At 32.4% G+C, this 19,681-nt stretch overlaps 1 protein-coding gene across 15 annotated transcripts in view; it reads left to right on the top strand.

The window, feature by feature from the left end:
- Positions 1-19,681, top strand: part of PARD3 (par-3 family cell polarity regulator) — a 666,452-nt gene that overhangs the window by 411,686 nt on the left and 235,085 nt on the right. For 5 of the 15 annotated variants that reach the window (XM_074267085.1, XM_074267081.1, XM_074267084.1 and 2 more), the window contains 4 exons: positions 7,202-7,391; positions 12,346-12,497; positions 13,538-13,582; positions 19,144-19,371. In XM_074267085.1, coding sequence (XP_074123186.1) covers positions 7,202-7,391; positions 12,346-12,497; positions 13,538-13,582; positions 19,144-19,371 — 615 coding nt within the window. The remainder of the gene's footprint in view (positions 1-7,201; positions 7,392-12,345; positions 12,498-13,537; positions 13,583-19,143; positions 19,372-19,681) is intronic. The other 10 variants (XM_074267090.1, XM_074267087.1, XM_074267082.1 and 7 more) reach the window with 4 other exon arrangements.

Below are 19,681 nucleotides of genomic sequence, written 5' to 3'. Positions count from 1 at the left end.
TATTTTCTCACATTTTCACCTGAATTTTATTTATTTTTCTTTCTATTAAATATCCTAGTTCTTTTGTTGGCTTAAATTTGGTATAAAAGAAGTACAGAAAGCAAAAAGTCTCTTTCAACAGTAAGGGGAACTAGGATGATTAGTGGACTTAAAACCATTACATTAATAAAGAATAGCAAAACTTTATTATGTGCTTACTATGTGCAAGACACAAAAGATAAAAGAAGGAAAAAAAACCTTTTTCCTCACAACAGTCATATTTTTGAAGGGGAGAAAAGCTTACGTATATATTTTTGTACTTGTATGTAGTTTTACATATAGCCAAAATCAAAAGGGAATAAATACAAGTATATGCAAAGTTATTATGACATAATTTGGAAGGATCAGGAGAAGTTTCATGCAGAAAATGGTATTGTGTTATATCTTCTTTTTTTTTTGTGTGTGTTATATCTTCAAGAAAGAAGCAGAATTAAATAGGAATGAAGTTGGAGTGATCTGTGCACAAAGAATAGAAAGAAGGACATTTTGACTGTATTAGACTGTGTAAGAGGGACAATAATTTCCATTGAAGCTCAAATGGTACATTGGGTCCAGCTTGTATATAGGGCAAACATAAAGTAGTTTATATTTGATCCTAGAGGCAAAAGGAAGCCCCTAGATGTTTGAGGAGTCACATCACTAAATTGGGCCTTATGGGAAATTAGTTTGGCAACATCTTGGAGGGTAGAGTGGAATGGAAAGAGAGAAAGAAAGAGAGAGAAACACACATCACAGAAAATGACTTGAGGCAGTAGTTAAAATTAGAAGGCTAGTACCATAATTTGAGTGAGAGATAATCAGAATTTGAACTCTGATTATATTAGTGGAGAGAAGAGGTTAAATGCAAAAGATGTAAATGATAAAACAGCAAGATTTGATCCACATAGGTGTGGTAAATAAGGATGAGCAATCTGGGATAGTATAATGTTAAGATTACAAGACTGGAAAGATGGTAGTACCTTTGACAGAAAAAAAGAAGTTTTGAAGAGCAATGGATTTAGAAGGAAAGATAATGAGTTCTATTTTTGATGCATTGAGTTTTAATGTCTTGAGGACATCGAGTATAAAATACCCAATAGTCCATTCTTTATATAGTACCAAAATTCAAGAGACTCATGATAGGATATATTGACTTCCACATAGAGAGTTAAACCTATGGGATCTTGATTTTACTGTGGATTCTAAGAGAGAGCACGAAACACAATCATTTTAGTTTTATGAACTTTTAGGGTAAATAAGTAGATATATAGGTGATACTTTCTCTGTAACTGCTTTCTTTTTAATATTAAGTTTTATTTTATGTATGAAAAACATTATTCTAAGATCTGCTTGCCCAGATTGCCAGAACAGGCAGTGACACACACAAAATTTTAAGAACCTCTGGACAGAACTTTGATGGGGGCACCTTTATGTGGATAATGAACCAACAAAGGTGACTTAGAGGTAGTGACCATGACAGGTACATCATGACGTGGCAGAGTAGTGTTATGAATACTCAGGAACAAGAAATTATCCAAGGGGAGAGGATGGTCAGTAAATAAGTTGTGAATGATTAAGACTGAGTAAAGTCCATCAGACCTGTCATTGACTTTGAAGAGAATGGAAACTGTTGAGTGTTGAACTAAGGATGTACCCAGATTGTAAAGAATTCAGGAATGGGGGCAACTAGTGGCACACTGGATAGAGCACCAACCCTGAAGTTAGGAGGACCTGAGTTCAAATCTGGTCTCTGACACTTAACATTTCCCAGCTCTGTGACCCTGGGCAAGTCACTTAACCCCAATTGCTTTAGCAAAAAAAAAAAAAAAAAAAAAATTCAAGAATGAGTGAGAGGAGAGGAAGAGCATACAAGAAATGTAGACAATTACTCCTAAGAGAGATTAGAGCAATAGCTTGAGTAAAATCTAGTGGATGGTTTCTCTCTTTTTTTATTTAAGGATCTTTTAAAGGATAAGTGACATTTGGTAATGTTTGAAATCAGTGAATAAGGAATTTTTTTTTTTATAAGAGAGAGATTGAAGACTTGAAAAGCAGGTGGATGTGATCTAATGGAAAAGATGGGAGGAATTGGGATCAAATGTCCATATAAAAGCTATTGCCTTGGTAAGAAGTACAGCTGCCTCTTCATCAGAAACTAAGGGAGAAAGAAGTAAAAGATACAAGCTAATGTCAAAGGATTTTCAGGTGAAGAAAATGGGAGGAGTTCAGTCCTTAATATAGGTTTTCTCAGTAAAGTAAAAAAAACCCAAACTTTAAAGACATGAGGAAACCAACTGAGGAGCAATAAAATGGCTTGTAGTGAGGGCTCAGTTGAGAATGGATAGATGAATTTGTAATGTGCCCATTACATGTATGAATTACTTGCTGTATAAAGATATATTTGAAAGAATTACTTGTTTCATTTGAAGCATGGGGTATTGGATTGCTTCTTCAAATATGTGATATGATATTAAATAGATGGTAAATTAGATTTGATCTGCTTGACCCCAAGCAGAAGAACTAAGGACAGAGGATGGATGTTGCTGAACTAGCCTTCAAAAACCCAAGGTCATCTTGATTCTTCAGTATGAAGAACTTGAATGGTAGCTATAGAGGACAACTTCCCCTATTCTATTATCAGTTTTATAGATGAACCAAATTGTTTACTTGTCACCAGAGACCTGGCATGAAAATATTTAAATATTCAAGTCCTTTTGAGAAATATTAAATTATTATATACTAAATTAAAATTAAATATTAAGCTTATCTCTATGCATGCTGTTCTTAATTCCACTGACCCTAACATTTTATTTTCCACTCATAACAGCTGGAAATGTTAGGAATGGAGGATGAGTCCAGATTAATAATTGGCCAGAATATACATACATAACACATGTTAACATGCCATGTTTTTTATTGCATACTGAAATCTTGGAGTCAGAATTCCCAGGCTTTTTGATCACTAACAAGTAATGTATTTCTGAATCTTAGTTTCCTCCTTCATAAAATATGGATAGTAAGCTATCCATGTGAAAAGTTTGTGATGAAAGATTTTTATAAACTTTGTAGTATAGTGGACTAAATGTACTGGATTTTTTATTTCATTGGTACATGGAACACAAAAGTTATTAAATTCCAATATTAATACAGGTCAGTTCCTTCTTGAAATTGAGTCTTTAAGAGTTGTCTCAAACCCAGATGTAAAGCTCATGACCTAGTATGTCACAAGTCAGTTTAGATTGTAATTGGGAAATGTTTAAAAAAAAAATAAAAGTAGGGTACAACATGGAAAATGTTGTTTTGTAGTTTTTTGAGTCAATGTGAGACCTACAGGGATTGTTGACCTTGGACATTTGTGGGGGGGGGTGAAGGTCAATGTTTTTCTGAATTTATCAAAAAGCTGATTGTGAAGTCTTAGCCTTGTATTTTTTCCCCATTCATCAACAAAATTTGCTATCACAAAAAGGCATTTATTTCATCATCCCTCGTCACTTATGATCATGGCTTATTATTTACATTCTTTTCATCTCACACAAATGTACACAGATGCCAGTAACATAAACTCATCTAGCATAATGCATTGAACATAGTAGGAACTTAATAAATGTTTGGTGAATTATATAAATATAATATAAAAGAAGACCCTGGTTTTGATTACATTGAAGCTTTATACATTAGGTTTTGTTTGTACTTTAAGATTGTTTTAGTACTCTTTATGTTTAGAAAAGTAGACTTGACATTCCATTCAGAGATTTTTTTTTTTTTTTTTTGTTCAGATGTGTTAGATGAAAGACAAGAGCAACTTAAATTGTTGCACATCTTTTCAGGAAAAAAAAAAGTTTATCATGAAATATCCAGATTATTTGGGGATAGTGACTTATCTGCTCATCTCAGGAACAGAATAATCCTTTTAAAAAAAAAAAGTTATACTTAGTATTTTACAAAACAAATCACTTCAGAACTATAAATTCATGTGAATGCACATTTTAGAAAATGATGGAAATGAATTAATTTTCTATAAATAGTTTTTCTATCAAATTAGGATTAGTTATTATATTTCACAGTGTTATTTTGAGGCTTAAATCCCACAATTACTATCAGCAACAACAATATTTAGCCTTTACCTTATATCTTAAGGTTTACAAAGGTTATAGATGTTATCTCATTTCATCTTCACAATAAACCTGAGAATAATAGTAGCCCCAAGTATAATATTATTATTTTATAGATGATGATACTGAGGCACCCAGGAGTTCTGACCTATTTAGAGTCACTCACCTAGTAAGTGTTAAGGTTGGTTTTTAACGAAGGACTTCAGATTTGGTGCCACCTAGCTGTCTGTTTCAATTATTTTGCAAAAATTAAGATTCTCTATAAATGTCATATATTAGTATAATGAATCCTTCCTCATGTCTAACTCTTATGTTTGAATTAACTCTTTGTTATTCGTATCTTGGCTTTAGTCTGTGAGCCCAAATGCCAATTAATTAAAATAACTTGAGTAAATTTAGGGACGATATTCTAGCTTTTCTTCTCAAGGCACAACTTTTTTAAAAAAAGTGAAGATTATTCCAAGAATAGGATGCTACTTGGCAAACAATTCATCACTGTCAGAATGCCTGTCATTTGTGTTAACAGGCCATTCTTTACCCAACTATAATTTCTTTGATGGAAAGGTTAATGTTTAGACTATTAATGTACTCATTTCCAAACATAAAACCTACAAGACTGTTAACTCTTAGGTTCACATAGAATATTCTAGGAAAAGATCCATGAAGCCATATGTAACCTTAAATGTTTCTTCTTATAATGAATCTGTAACATCATCTAATTATTCTTTCTAGATGTCTCCTGCTGTAATGAATCCAATTTTCCCATGAATCACTAGAATATATTCCTGACAGTGAACACAGTAATTTAGCATTTTTTCCTTTTCTTCTGCAAATTGAAGATGCCCCACAATTTACATTTTCCACTTATCTTTTCTTTTCCTTCCTCTACATACTTCAAGATTTACTTGTAGTCTGTTGTGTAAAGTTAACTGAGACTGAACAAAATAATTCTGTGTTTTTGGAATTGAACATTCAATTGTTGACCCTTTAGAGGTGGCTTCTTCATCCAAAACTGTCATCTTATATTGCCTGTAGCCTAGGACTTTCTGCTCCAACCACTTTTCCTCTAAGGACTGGGATGAGCCATTTTGATTTAGGCAGTTTAGGGAACTGAGGCATTGGGGATGTGTGAGATAATAAAATGGTGTAGGGATTCTAAGTGCCAATCAATGATGGGAGGAACAAAGGAAGCTCTATTCCTTATTCCCTGCCTTCACTTTAAATAACACATAAACAGTTTCTAATAGAGGAAACACTTTCCTCATGGGCTTTTTCATAATATAAAATTGACTGTTGACATATTAGTAAAACAACATTTCCTTGGGACATTGTGTTAGTTTTATTTCATAGAGTTCTTTTTAGTAGTTGTGTTGTGTCATAGTGTCTTAATGCTAAGAATAGCTATCTAATTCAGCATATAATGGAAATGCGGATTCCTTCTCGAATACCCTTGTCATCCAACCTACTTTTGAGTGTTTGAGTGATGTAGAACTTAAATAATTTTTAACAATTATCCATTCTACTTTGGGAATTGTCAAGAAGCTTTTCCTTATTTTAATCTGAAATCTCCCTCTATCTAACAAAATTCAAAATTCTCTCATCCTAGTTGTGCCCTGAGAGGCTCTGTAGGACAGATGTAATATCATCTTTTTGGTATAGCATTTCAAATCTTGCCAAGTCTCCTTTTCATTTTCCCCCCAGCCATTCTGTTTAGGACAAGTCCCCTCCCTATTCCAGTTTAGCAGCTAAATAGTATCATAGTGCATGCATAAAGTATTAAGCCTGGAGCCAGGAAGACCCAACTTTTCTGAGTTCAAATTTGACCCTAGACATTTATTAACTTTGTGATCCTGTGCAAGTCACTTAACTGTGTTCCAATTTCTTCATATATAAAATGAGTTGGAGGAAGAAATGGCAAGCTGCTAAAGTATCTTTGTCAAAAAAAACCCCAAAAAGGGGGAAAAGAGAATTGGACAAGGCTAGAATGAGTAACAACAAAATGACCATTCACTCTCCTCTTATGATAGGGCATGGCATATGATAGGTGGGCATATTTTCTAAGCAAATAGAAAAAAAAATCGATCATTCAAGTATAAGGTATAGAAGAGTTTTGATTTACATTCTTTTCTTTTTTTTTTTTTTTTTGAAAAAGAAATCTATGTTGATAAAATAAAATTCTTAAAATATTGAAGTATTAAATAAAAATTTAAAAAAAATTAAATTTTGAAGGACTCTTGCTTAGTAAAATTTTAAAAAAATGTTGTATTAAATACCCAACTTGTAGTTCTATGGCAAAAGGCCATATTTTTTCGACAAGAAGATGTACAAAGTAAACTTACTAATGTGCTTGTCACATGTAACTTCCACTTAGCTTTTCTCCAAGTTCTATATAAACTTTACAATTTAATTTTCAAATACAGATGGGAGAACAAGATCATTACAAGGAAGTGACCCAACTGATTACTCTGTCATTTTGTAGAGGGGGAAACAAGCCTGGAGAAACAAAGTTATAAGACTTAGTAACAGAGGCAGAACCAAAAGCCACATGACAACTTTAGGAGGGGAAAGCCAAATCTTTATCCATTACCAGCATTTCTCATTATGCATTTCAAAAAAGAAAAACAGATAAAATGAATTGAAAGATGAAAGCTATTAAAGCTATGATTTAGTGAATCTTCCTTGTAGCTACATTGTATTTTTGTATTGTTTAAACATATTAAATAATTTTACCACAACTATTTTATCTAAATTTTAGGACCTAAAACAAGTTACAAAATATTTCTGGTGCATACTTTAGCTACAAATTGTTAGGTTTTCTAAATAAAGTCATTAGTAGCTAAGTTTTTACTAGATGAAAAGAATGTTTTCTTGTGCATCCAGTGGTGAGTTTTTTTTCCCCCATCTACAAATTATATGTCAAGACTTAACCATATTTTAAATTTTGTCTTCTACTAGGCTGATTAAGATGCATGGCAATTTTGACATTTTTAAAAAAAGAAAATCACACTATATATATAGTATGATATTCTGGCCTATATTTATACTTTAATATCCTTTTTTTCATTATTCAGGTAAATACCAGCTGTCTCCAACAGTGAATATGCCCCAAGATGACACTGTTATCATAGAAGATGACAGATTGCCAGTACTTCCTCCTCATCTTTCGGACCAATCATCCTCTAGCTCCCATGATGATGTGGGATTTGCAATAACAGATGCGGGAGCATGGGCTAAAGCCACAATTAGTGATTCAGCAGACTGGTAAGATCACAGTTCCAGGCTTGAAAACAATGGCTAATTGCAATTACATTTTCTTGTACTTTTTAAATGGTTGATCACAGTGCATATTTAATCACAGAATTTTTTTTAAAGCAATATTCAGCCTTCACTATTTTCACACCCTTAATTATCACCCTTTTAATAAAAGAAACTTTTCATGTAAACTTATTGATTTTTATTAGCCTTTCAGCGGGTATTCTAAACAATTTAAGGGGAAAATTCATTTGTTTTTATGGTTTGCCAATGGCTGTTAAGTACTAACTATCATATGAAGCTTTGCTAATTTCATTAAACATTTTAAAATGTAATTTTGCCACATAAGTCCCCCCTCCCCCCCTTGACTCTCAAGATCTTTTGAATAAAGATATAAAGGCATTTTGGACAAAATTCATATTACTGATATTTAACCTTTGGAAACCAAGTTTTCTGAATAAAATTTCTTGTAGGCTGATTTGATTCTACTGTTCATATTTATTATTTATGCCAAATTCATTGACTCTTTGGACAGGCATTTTTTTATTACTATGTTTCTTTTGTCTGTGAAAAGAAAATAGTGCTTGATATTATTGAGCAGTTATATATTATTTGAATATACACTAATTTGCAAGTTTTGTAATTATATACCTCAATAAACAAAATAAAAGGTCCCTTTGAGGAATTTCCCCCCTCCCCTATTAAGTTGCAGTGATAATTAACACCAGCAGTATGAAGTATTATAGTGGAATTTTCTCATTGCCCTGTCTCTGGGGTCTTTTAGGAATGCATCAGCAAAATCCCATTTAAATGGTGGTAGCATCACTCTTTTTATTTGTCTCAATCTGCCATTCCTTAAAAAAAAAAAAAAAAATTCTTCTTTCTCTAACTTTCCCTTTCTTTTGCTCTCCCTTTGCATTTTTTACTTCCTCTTCCCCTCATCTATCACTCCTCCTTTCTGTGTTTAATAAGGCAAACTTGATATCTAAGAAATTGATGTTATCAGTTCTGTATATTATTTTCATGAGCTTAAAATGTGTATTTGTCTCCTACTTGTTTCTCTGTTAATGCTGCAGCTGTTCTTGGAATAATTTTCTCTGTTTTTTGGGTCTTCAAGAACTCCATCTCTAGCTTTAAGAAATGAGGGGTGGGGGAAGAACATAAGTTCTCCTGTAGAAAATACAAGAATTTTCAAATCAAACCACCCTGAACACTGGATGATAATAGCTTATCTCTGAGTGAATTTTCACTTGGCCATAGTGGGGGGAAAAAATTGCACAAAATAAAACATATTTGAAATCTGCAAATGCTGTTACATTTACTTGTGTAGTTCATGTGTCTTTCAGAAAACAAAAGCAACAGCAATGATTATAGGGCTTAAGCAATCCCCATATTCATCTAGGGAGGGGGGAGGGAGAATATTGCAATCTCTACCTTTACATGGAATTATTGAGGTCTTTTGGTAAAGTGTTAGCCGTAGGAGCTGCTTACCATATTGCCTCTGATGCACTGTCTGGGAAAATAAATAAATAAATCTCAGAAATAGATTGTTGCATTCATTTCCTGCTGCTAATGGAAGGAGAGAGTCTTGGAAAATGGAGGCGCCTTTTGTGATTTTTGCTAGAAGGAGCATAGGGTAATGTTAAGAATATGGACGAAGGGTTATCCAAACAATGATGGCAGCTGTTCTGAATCACAGCAGAAAATGTAAGCTTTCCAGCCTGACAATATCTCTCTAATCCTTGATGAAAATGTTATGAAAACAAAAGGGCAATAAGACAGGATTAATAACTGGAATTTTAATAACATCAAGGGTCAAAATCCGGTTACATTCTTTAAAGAGTCCATTGTTGTTCTTACAGTCTTACTTGTTAAGCATATTGATGTATTGCCCACTGCATACATTAATTTAATGGGTTATATTGATAGGAGCTCAGTAATAATGATGCAGTTTAAAGACCTTCACTTTCAAGTTATTTTTAGTAACACATCTAAGCTCATTTGATTTTTTTTAAACTGAGTATTTCTGCAATTCATTTGCAAATTGTAGAAGGCTGGCTGTGTCAAATGGATGTGTCCAATTAAAAGTTTTACTTTACTGATGAGCAAAGTATGCTTTTTGCAATCCATTAATTAATTTATAGCACATTAACGATAATGTTGCTGATAAAAATAATGGCATAACGTGCCTCTTATCTTAGTGACAACATAATTTCCAAGGAAATAAAATAATTTAAAATTACACAAGCAAGTCACTAATTTTTAGAGCTCAACTCATATCAACAGTTATCTTTTACTCCTTTTTAATTGTCAAGTTCTGTGAGTTCAGAAAAAAGACTGGGGATAAGAAGCACCTGCCAAAAGGTGGATTAGTTTAACAAATTGAACAAAAAAGTTCTATATTTGTACTAGTTACCATTCATCAGCAGTATCTCTTTCAGGATTTTCTCTGGAACATGGATAGATAGATACATACATACATATTCTTGGGTGACAACCTGATTCAACTCAATAATTATTTTATACCCATAGAGCACCTGGTACTAAAAAGAACTCATGATCTAAGTACATTTTGAGGCTTAATGCTTGAAGGCAGCCACTGATTTATGTCAAATGTTTGATTTACTTTTGAGTACAATACAACAATGCCAAAATTTTGATAAAACCAGGTTAGACTGAGACCTTTACATGTTACATATTTTATTTCTCCAAAAGTCCTGAAAAATAAGAATTTAATTTAATTTTTAAAAAGTGTTCTAAAAAATGGAATTCCTAAGAAAAGCCAGTGAATCTTCCATAGTATTCCTTTGCTCAAAAATCTTAAGAGGCTACTTATCCCTTTAGAGTCACAAGGAAATGGCTTTGTCTGGCATTCAATGTCATACTATCCTCATTTTTCCAACTTTATCTCACATTACCCTTGCTCTGTGCTTGGGTCAAACTGGACTATTCTGTCCCTTAAAAAAAACAAAACAAAACAAAAAAAATGCTGCATACTTTCTAACTACTGGCCTTTACTCATATATATATTTTTTCATTATTCCTAGAGCCTCTTCTTTCTCCATTTCCTCTGTTGCATTTCTATCTACTTTCCTTTCTTTATGCATTTTCCTCTTCATTAGGAATGGTCTTCCTCTGAGTCCTCACATGGCACTTTGTCACATACCTAAAGTACATTACTGTGTGTCTGTGCCTTGAACTAGATGAAGGATCATGTTTTGTTTAGGATTTGTTTCACAAATTTGATTCTTAATACCTGGCAGGAGTCCCTTACACACAATAGACATTTAATAGATATTTCTGAATTTGGCTTCAAATTTCAATTGTTCAATAAAAATTAAGGGATCATTTCCAAGCAACGAAGTAAGATAGTTAGAGGCTACTAATGATGAAGTTCTGTTGGTGAATTCAATTAATTATGGTCATACTGTGGAGATAGCCTTGGTTCTGGAGTCAGAAAGTCCAGTTTCAATTTCAATGTCTCACATGATATGGAAGGGTGAGCAAATCACTTAACTTCCTTGTCCCTCAATTTCCTCATCTATACAATGAAAAGCTTGGACTGCATGACCTGCTAGGGTTCTTTCCAGATCTAGATCTATGAGAATATTAAGTGCCTACTCCCATGTTTGCAATGAGTAAACATAAATTATACATGTATATGTGTGTGTATGTATATATATATATATATATATATATATATATATATATATATATGCACACATGAACATATACAGATACATTACTATTTAGAGTTAGGTTTTTTTTTTTTTTTTTTAATTCTGAGGGGTACAAAAGCAGGGCAGTCAGGTGTATCAAATGAAGCCTGGGAGTAAGAGCTTCAGGAGAGGCTGTTGAGGAGAAACCACTCCAGACGTGAAAGAGCAATCATGATAAAAGCCAGACATAGAGCCACGTATTGTTTCATAGTTACATATAGCTTCATAGTTACATACTGTATTATAATTCTGGTTTGTTCTGCAACTATGCCTTAGTTTCTAGAATTGAGAAGAGAAGGAGAAAGTGACCAGCACAGCGATAGGACTTCCTACTCCAAGAATCATGTCTAAGATGAATATCTTATGTCGAGTATTGGTTCTGGAATATTATTTTTCTTGAAGAAAAACCATGTACCCTCATCAAAAACTTTTCACTAATTAATAAAAACTACATCTTTAAGAGAAAAAAAATCCCATGTATAAAAGATAGGGAACAAAAAAGCCTCTCTACTTTAGGTAGGAATTTATTATTTGATATATTTTTTGATTCCACATTTTGATAATTTTGGGGTGTTTCCCCCTCTCTATGCTTGTGCAGACCAGCTTTCTTTATACTTTAAATCCTGTTATGATAGGATAGACATGTATGTCAGTAGTCATTAATCACTGAGTCAATGACTGTAAGCTATAGTAAGTTCTTACTAGATACTGGCCATTTTATCCCCCACAGGGATTTCATTTTGTAATGGTGGAGATGAAATGTAAATAACTAGGTCTGTATGGGAAGCACATAATAGAGGCATTAGCAGCTTCAGTTATCAAGAAGTGGTACATAATCATAGCAAGAGGGAAAAGAAAAAGAAAAGCTAGAAAAGAGCTTCTCTGAGTGTCATTTTATTTTAGATTTTCTGTAGGACAGACAGTTAGGTATAGTAGATGTAATGCCACCTTTAGAATTAAGAGTCTGGGGTTTTGTGTGACTGGGGAAGTGACTGAAACTCTCAATGCTCTCTCTCTAGAATGAAAAAAAATTGCAGAGCAGACAGTTTGGGAAAGGGGATTTCCTTTGGCCAATGTAATCACATATCATTCCCCTAGTTTTCCTATTTATGTCCAGCATTTTTAAAGATTAAAGTGTTTAATTTGGACTAAGTTTGTTTTAATTAATAAACATGAATTTTACTTATATGGAATATATTTTTAAGAACCGTTTTTTTTTTTTTTTTTTTTTTTTGTTCCCCCAGTTCATTGAGTCCAGATGTTGATCCGGTTCTTGCTTTTCAACGAGAAGGATTTGGACGCCAGAGTATGTCAGAAAAACGCACAAAACAATTTTCAGATGCCAGTCAATTGGATTTCGTTAAAACACGAAAATCAAAAAGCATGGATTTAGGTAGTGAGTACAATCTCCATGAATCTCTATCTGAATGTGGTTTAGATGCTATCAAGATAAAGTCTTTGCCAAGCACATGTATGTGTCTATTTACTTCGGGAGAGGGAGAGTGAATGATTTGGCACAAATTTGTATTTCTGTGAGTTTATGGTAACCATATTACTCACAAGTGGCATATTTACATAACAGGCAATATGCTAATGTATATATGTTTGCTTATGGGAAAAGAAACAAACACATGTGCATTCATGCTACATTCATGTATTTCTGGGGGGAAATGAATTTAGAATGAACTCAACAGTGATTCAACTGTTTGTTGATGGATGATATGATTGGAGGCAGGGGAAGTGAGGCTTAAAAGTTTAGGGGGGAAAAGGTTTGGAGAGAAACCATTATCTCAATCCATGTCTAGAAATTGGTTACTTTATGATATCTTCTTCTCATTGCTATTTTTAAGCTTAATATTATAGAAATTCATGTACTGATAATCAAGGGATTTAACTCAATCTAAAATAATGGTTTGAGGGAGTATAGCTGAAGAAATTCTTTTAAAGCAACTGAGAAGAGGAAAAAAACCCCATAATTGTTCAATCATATATCAATCAGGTATCATATCTTCGAAATCTGAACCCTCTAAAATAGAGTGGAATAATCTTAGTAATTATCTATATACTCATTGGGTGATTTAAAAAACCTTTTGTTAATCAGCTGTATCTTGTGGATGCTGTTCTTTGGTGGCTGCATATACTTCAAAACTAAAAGCATTAATTCATCATATGCGTACCAAAAGTAAAATCTGGCGATGGCTTGCCTTGGCTAATTATGATATGCTAACATGTAAATAACACATGTGCCTGTGATATGAAATGACTAACAAGTTGTTTGGTGAGCTGCTTTTTTGAATTTAAGGTTATTTGCTTGATATTATATAATTGCATGAAATATGACCTAAGCAAGCCACCTAACTGAGACCATTGGAATGGTTAAAGCATGTGGACATAGGCACTAACTGGGCTAACCAATATACATTTACCTTTTAACAGTAGCTGGCGAGACTAAACTCAATACTGTGGATGACCAGAAAACAGGTAAGAATGGACAGTAAGGCTGTTGCCATAGAAACATTGGTCCAAGACACTTACCACAATTATAGAACTGCCAATCAAATTGCATGAAAACATGCCTATTCCAACACTTGCATGGTTTTTCTTTTTCTTTTAAGTAATGAAATTATATGGAAAAAAAATCACTCTTAGGAAAGATGATTACAGGCAGCATGCTTAAAATGATAGTAGAATAATAGAAAAATAAAATTTAAAAAATAATAATAACATAATATGCTCCAAAAGATATGGGGATAATCTAATATACACGCATAAGAGATCTCTATTTAGGAGTAAGTTGTAATATAAGAATCCTATATTCCTAAGCCTGTTCTTGATAAGGAGATATATATATATATATATATATATATATATATATATATATATATATATATATATATATATATATATATATTTAATTATTTCCATTTCCTTGAATAAGATCTAAGTGAAGTTTGACATTAATGGTTTTTTTAAAATAATCTTTTCTTGTTAGAAAATCCACAACAAATAGATTTGTCAAGTTATCTTTTCACTACCAAAAAATGAAGTAACTTGGGCAAAAGAAGTATCACCTCCAGGCTTACTTCAAATGAGTTAGGGCATAACTTACATACATGTATAACATTTTGTACTTGTAGTAAAAATATTATTACACTGGGTTTTTCTTTCATGTACTATATAAAATTATCAACTGAAACAATGGATTTATTCAAAAGGTTTATTTGGTACAGTGTACAAAATGGCTGATTTAACATATTCTTATAGAAATGAGTATCTAGGATTTTTTTTTCATAAGTAGTTATAGTAATGTATTTAACCTTAAAGGTTAAATTGCATTATATTAATATTAAATTGTATTATAATGTAATTATAATGTAATATAAAGGTTAAATTGTATTAAATTGTAAAATGTATTCATGTAAGTTTGCTTTGGTCTTCTGGACTGCCATTTTAATATATAGATCCAATGTATACAATAAGATTATATTTCATAACACTAATTAAGTGTAATTCACCCCTTAAGCATGAGGCAACTAGTTTTTTAGCATGCTTCCAAATTTGATTTCTCATATGCACATGTAAAAAGTATTATAGAAGTATCTCTGGGTTATAATCTTTTATAAAATGACAGATTACATAAAAATTATTTCCAATGAATCATAAGATTAACTTTTATATAAGTCAATTTTCTTCTGTTCTCAGCCCTGGCTAGTGAGTTACCATCTTATTAGGCATAAATTTCTTTAATTCTCTCTCTCTCTCTCTCTCTCTCTCTCTCTCTCTCTCTCTCTCTCTCTCTCTCTCTCTCTCTCTCTCTCTCTCTCTCTCTCTTTCTCTCTGAGATAAGAGGGTTAAGTGACTAGCCCAGGGTCACATAGCTGGGAAGTGTTAAGTGTGTGAGATCAGATTTGAACTCAGATCCTCCTGACTTCAGGTCTGGTTAGGAATAAATTTCAAATGACCTATTAGCTTATTTCTGAAGCAGTACATTAGAAAATATAATTGGTTTATCCATGTCTATACACTAGACATCCACACTTAAAATCAATGATGTTTACTGGTCCTAGTTTTTATTTTCAAGATATATTTTCTGCCCATGTTAATGTCCATGACAATCACATTCAGTCACTTAGGTTAAAGGGCATGATCTCAAAAACCTGGTTAAAATAAAGTAAATATTTAATTATATAGCAACTGAGAAAAAGAAAGGGACAATTTATCATGATAATTTTTGCATAATGATGACCAGATTTCAAAATATAAGCAATTGGTTGCTTTCCAGGTGAGGACAGATTTATAATTTAATTAAACACTTGTTTTTGGTAATGTTCTTAATTCTAGATTTTAAAAAATGACAGTTCTTACATGTTGAACATGATGACCTACTGAATTCAATTATGAAGAATTATACAAAAAAATAGGAAATTTTATTTGATTTAAACAAATTAATTTGTTCAATCTTTGGGTGCCATTCAGTCTGTGTGCATAAGCAACTATTTAAAATAGGCCTTTTCCTCTTAGTAGATCATGAATAGATGTTCAATTATTTTTCTCTTTTACTTCACTTGAGCTGTCAGAGTGTCATGATTTTACAGTTCAGTTCAAAGGTTAGTGGTATATTCTGTGACAATTTAGTGTGGTTCATTTGTCTTAGTGACAACTGATAATCATAGTTGGATGCCATGTTTTTCTGTGCCCTTCATTAAGACTAAGATACATTCAGTCTCCCTTTCATTTCAATTTTTTTGTTTGTTTGTTGGAAGAAACAAATCATCAGAATTAAGGAAAGCCCTGTAGGTAAAATTTCTGCATCTATATTGGGATTTAGTATGTTATACCTTCTTTTCTTGATGGGAAATTTGGTTTAATTTAGTCCTTGAAAGGGAAGTGATATAGGAGATATATTCATGTTCTTGGCAATTTCATTCTTAAAAATAAATTATATAGTGTTTTTTAAATTAACATATCTTGAAAAAGGAAACAATGGGATGCTTTAAAATTAATTGATTTTAATTTTACATTTATGGTATTAATTTAGCCAGAATTTTATATTTAAAGAACATTTTCAGTTGAATTTAAAATTTAGTGTGCTTCTAAGTTGGGAGTATACATTGCTTATTATAGCTAGTGACAAATTTTTTTTCTCGTGACAAATGGAGCTGTTTTATTCATATTCTTACTTTAGAAGACATTTGCATCCTGTTTTAAATGAGGAGCAACCTTCATTTGAAAACAGTCTTAATTATGTTATGGTCACTGGAAACAAATCCAAAAAAGATGTCATTAGAGTAGAAATCCCAAGAAAGGAATTTTAGAGGCCATCTAATAGAACTTCTCTTTTTTGCTCAAGATGTGTTTGTCTATTCCCTCCCAAACCTCTAGGGAGAGAGAACCTTTTCCACCTGCTGGAACAGCCAGTACTTCTGGATAGCTGTAATGAAGTGATTTTGCATATTTCCAGCTAAGATAGGCATACAGCAGTCCTTATGTCTGCTCTCTAGGCCAGGTATTAATGAAGTGTGTACTGTTTACATAGTGATACTTTCTTGCTTACTATCACTTTCACCTTCATGTTGATGGCTACTCAAGCTTCAAAGTTAGTTAGATAAGTAGATGGATCAATAAAATAAATAAAAACATTCCTATTATTTCTGAAACTCAATATTTGTTTTATACTATTCTGAAAATATTGTCATTCCTAAACCAGGTTTTCCTTGGGGAAAGTAGACAGGAATATTTTTCTCCCAATAATTCATATTGACATTTGTAATACTTCTTTTTAAAACATCTTAAATAGGCATACTATGTCTCCCTTATGATTATTTTTTGCAAACTTTCAGTTTTGTCATTTAATAATAATAAAAACAGGCACATTTTATTTAGAGATTTAGAAATTAAATATCCATATCCAATAGTGCTAACCATTTCTTTTCATTAATACTTGACTTTGTTTCCTTTTGGTAATGTTTTGACACAAAAGTTAATTTTCCCTCCTTCCTTATGACATGAATATTTATTGAATTCTCTCTTATTAACAGATGTGGAGGAAAATTATAACATTGAACATTCATTAAAAATAATATATAGGATGCACCAAAATTCTTAGTGTGGTATTAAATTGAATGTATTGAATATTGAAGGTATTAAAGATGGAAATTGCCCTTTGAGTTTTGATATATCATGTATATAAAGCCTAGCCTTAAAATGATTACATGTACATATATTAAATATACACATATATATATGCTTATATGTGTATGTGCACATAATATACTCCTATAAAATGTGATTGATGAATCAGTTTTTCTCCCCATATCAAAATTCAAAGGATACTTTTTTCATTATGTATTCATATTTTTGATCAGTATGACCTATATCTTTTTTGATATATTCTTACTTGAACTATACTTCCCTCTTGTTAATAGTGCAAAACAAATGAAATAAATGATTCAACATTTTGTCAAGCATAGTTTCAAAATTTAACTTTCTCTGTCCAATGTGATTTCCATATTTCCTTGATATTTTACTCTCAGACTTTGAAGCCCCATGTCATAGATATCTAGTTTCTTGATAATGATATGACAAAATTATTCCTTTATCATTGGTCAATATATGGGCTGCTGAACCCATGCAAGGTTGGAGTACCTCTTTAAAGTGGTTTATTCATGGGAGAGTACAAAGCATATATTACTGTGACTCATAGTGCAAATTGTCCTAAGAGCTCAAACATGGATGGATGAACCATTCTCATTTAGTTTATAGTTTTAATGTCCTTCTAAAGACATTAAGGTTTTATTTTGTACTTTTCCCACAGCCTCAAGAAAGAGAACTAATATTTTAATTGCTAAATATTTCACCTTATATTTCATTGCATCTTTCCTTGTAATTACTGCTATTCATCCCTATTTTCTTTTTTCCTTCTTTCTTTTCTTTTTTTTTTTTTTTTTTTTTTTTCTAAGGCAAGTGGGGTTAAGTGACTTGCCCAGGGTCACACATCTAGGAAGTGTTAAGTGCCTGAGATTTGAATTCAGGTCTTCCTGATTCCAGGATTGGTGATCTATCCACTGTGCCAGTTAGATGCCCCTCTTTTTCCTTCTTTCAAGAAACTATCATTCTGGGCCTGTCGAACTTCAAATATGTATATAGATTTATCTCATTCTTGACACCTGAAATAGTGATGCCTTACAAGCCTTTCCTCTTTATAACACATACCAATTCTTTAAGATATTCTTTTTTTCCAAAGTAATTCCAAAATAGAATCCCTGGTTAACTATGCTCTACTTTCAAAAGGGAGAGGAATCTCTTGTGTACCATTTGCTTATATAGAGTTGTATATTTTTTGTATAATGAGAAGACCACTTGGTAAAACATATTAATCAGAATCTTAAACTTGTCTTGCAAATCATTCGAAGCTGACCTAATGGTTGAAGTTAAGTGTAAAAGTTAAGAATTAGTCTAGTTCTTTTGCTTTCTCTAATTATCTCAATGACATTTCTTGGTTATTATAGTCCATTGAGATTACCAAGAGCAGATATCTAAAATTTCTTAAAAGACATTACATCTCATCACTTGAAAAAACCGTGGGTGATGTTAATTAAAATAAAAGCTATCAATAAAGATGTCTTCTGTCTACTTTTCTTTTCCTTTTTTTTTAGACAAGTAGATATTACTTTATGGATGTGGCAAATATTTGTTTTTAAAAGTTACACAAGGTTGTCTTGTTTTCATTTCTGTATTTCTCCATTTTGTTGTCAATCTTAAAGGGGATTAAATACATGCTAATGAATTTTTAAATAATCTTTCAAAAGGAGATCTTTTTACAAATGGAAAAAATTGCAAATAAAACTTTTGGCTGTGAAACTAGTTAGATAAGCAGTATTGTAGTAAAAACCTATCATAAACGGAAAAACTCTTTCATTGCCTTAGCCAACAAAGAACAAAGAAATCCTGTTAAGTATATCCCTATAGAATTCAGAGGAATAATCAAGCATGCAATTCTTGGCACTAATTCTAATTAACTTTTTTTTTTTTTAACTACCAAGGTTCCCCCAGCAGAGATGTAGGACCTTCGTTAGGCTTGAAAAAATCCAGCTCATTAGAGAGTCTTCAGACAGCTGTTGCTGAGGTGACTTTGAATGGTGACATTCCTTTCCATCGTCCTCGCCCGCGGATAATCCGAGGACGTGGCTGCAATGAGAGCTTCAGAGCAGCAATTGACAAATCCTATGATAAACCTGTTGCAGATGAAGATGATGAAGGCATGGAGACTTGTAAGTTGATAACAACATAAAAAGAATACATATGATTCTTTGGCACTCTTTTGGAACAAGAATTAATACTAGTCTGAACCTTTTGTTTCTGTTTTTGATATTGACTCCTATTTTTTCAAATGTGTTGAACGTATCTTAAGAAGCTCCATTCTACTCATCTTTAGGAATATCAACATTGTCCAGTTGTTTCTTTTTAAAATCCCCAACCTCCTCTGTGAGGTAGATAGTCTCTCTCTGTGTGGTAGATAGTCAGGCTTAGAATTGGGAAGACTTCAGGTTAATTAAGGCTTCTTGACATCTCAGTGGCACA

The sequence above is a fragment of the Sminthopsis crassicaudata genome, chromosome 5, assembly GCF_048593235.1.
Source record: "Sminthopsis crassicaudata isolate SCR6 chromosome 5, ASM4859323v1, whole genome shotgun sequence".
NCBI lineage: Eukaryota > Metazoa > Chordata > Mammalia > Dasyuromorphia > Dasyuridae > Sminthopsis > Sminthopsis crassicaudata.
Note: the sequence above shows the minus strand (reverse complement) of the source record. Positions and strands in the feature narration are given on the sequence as shown.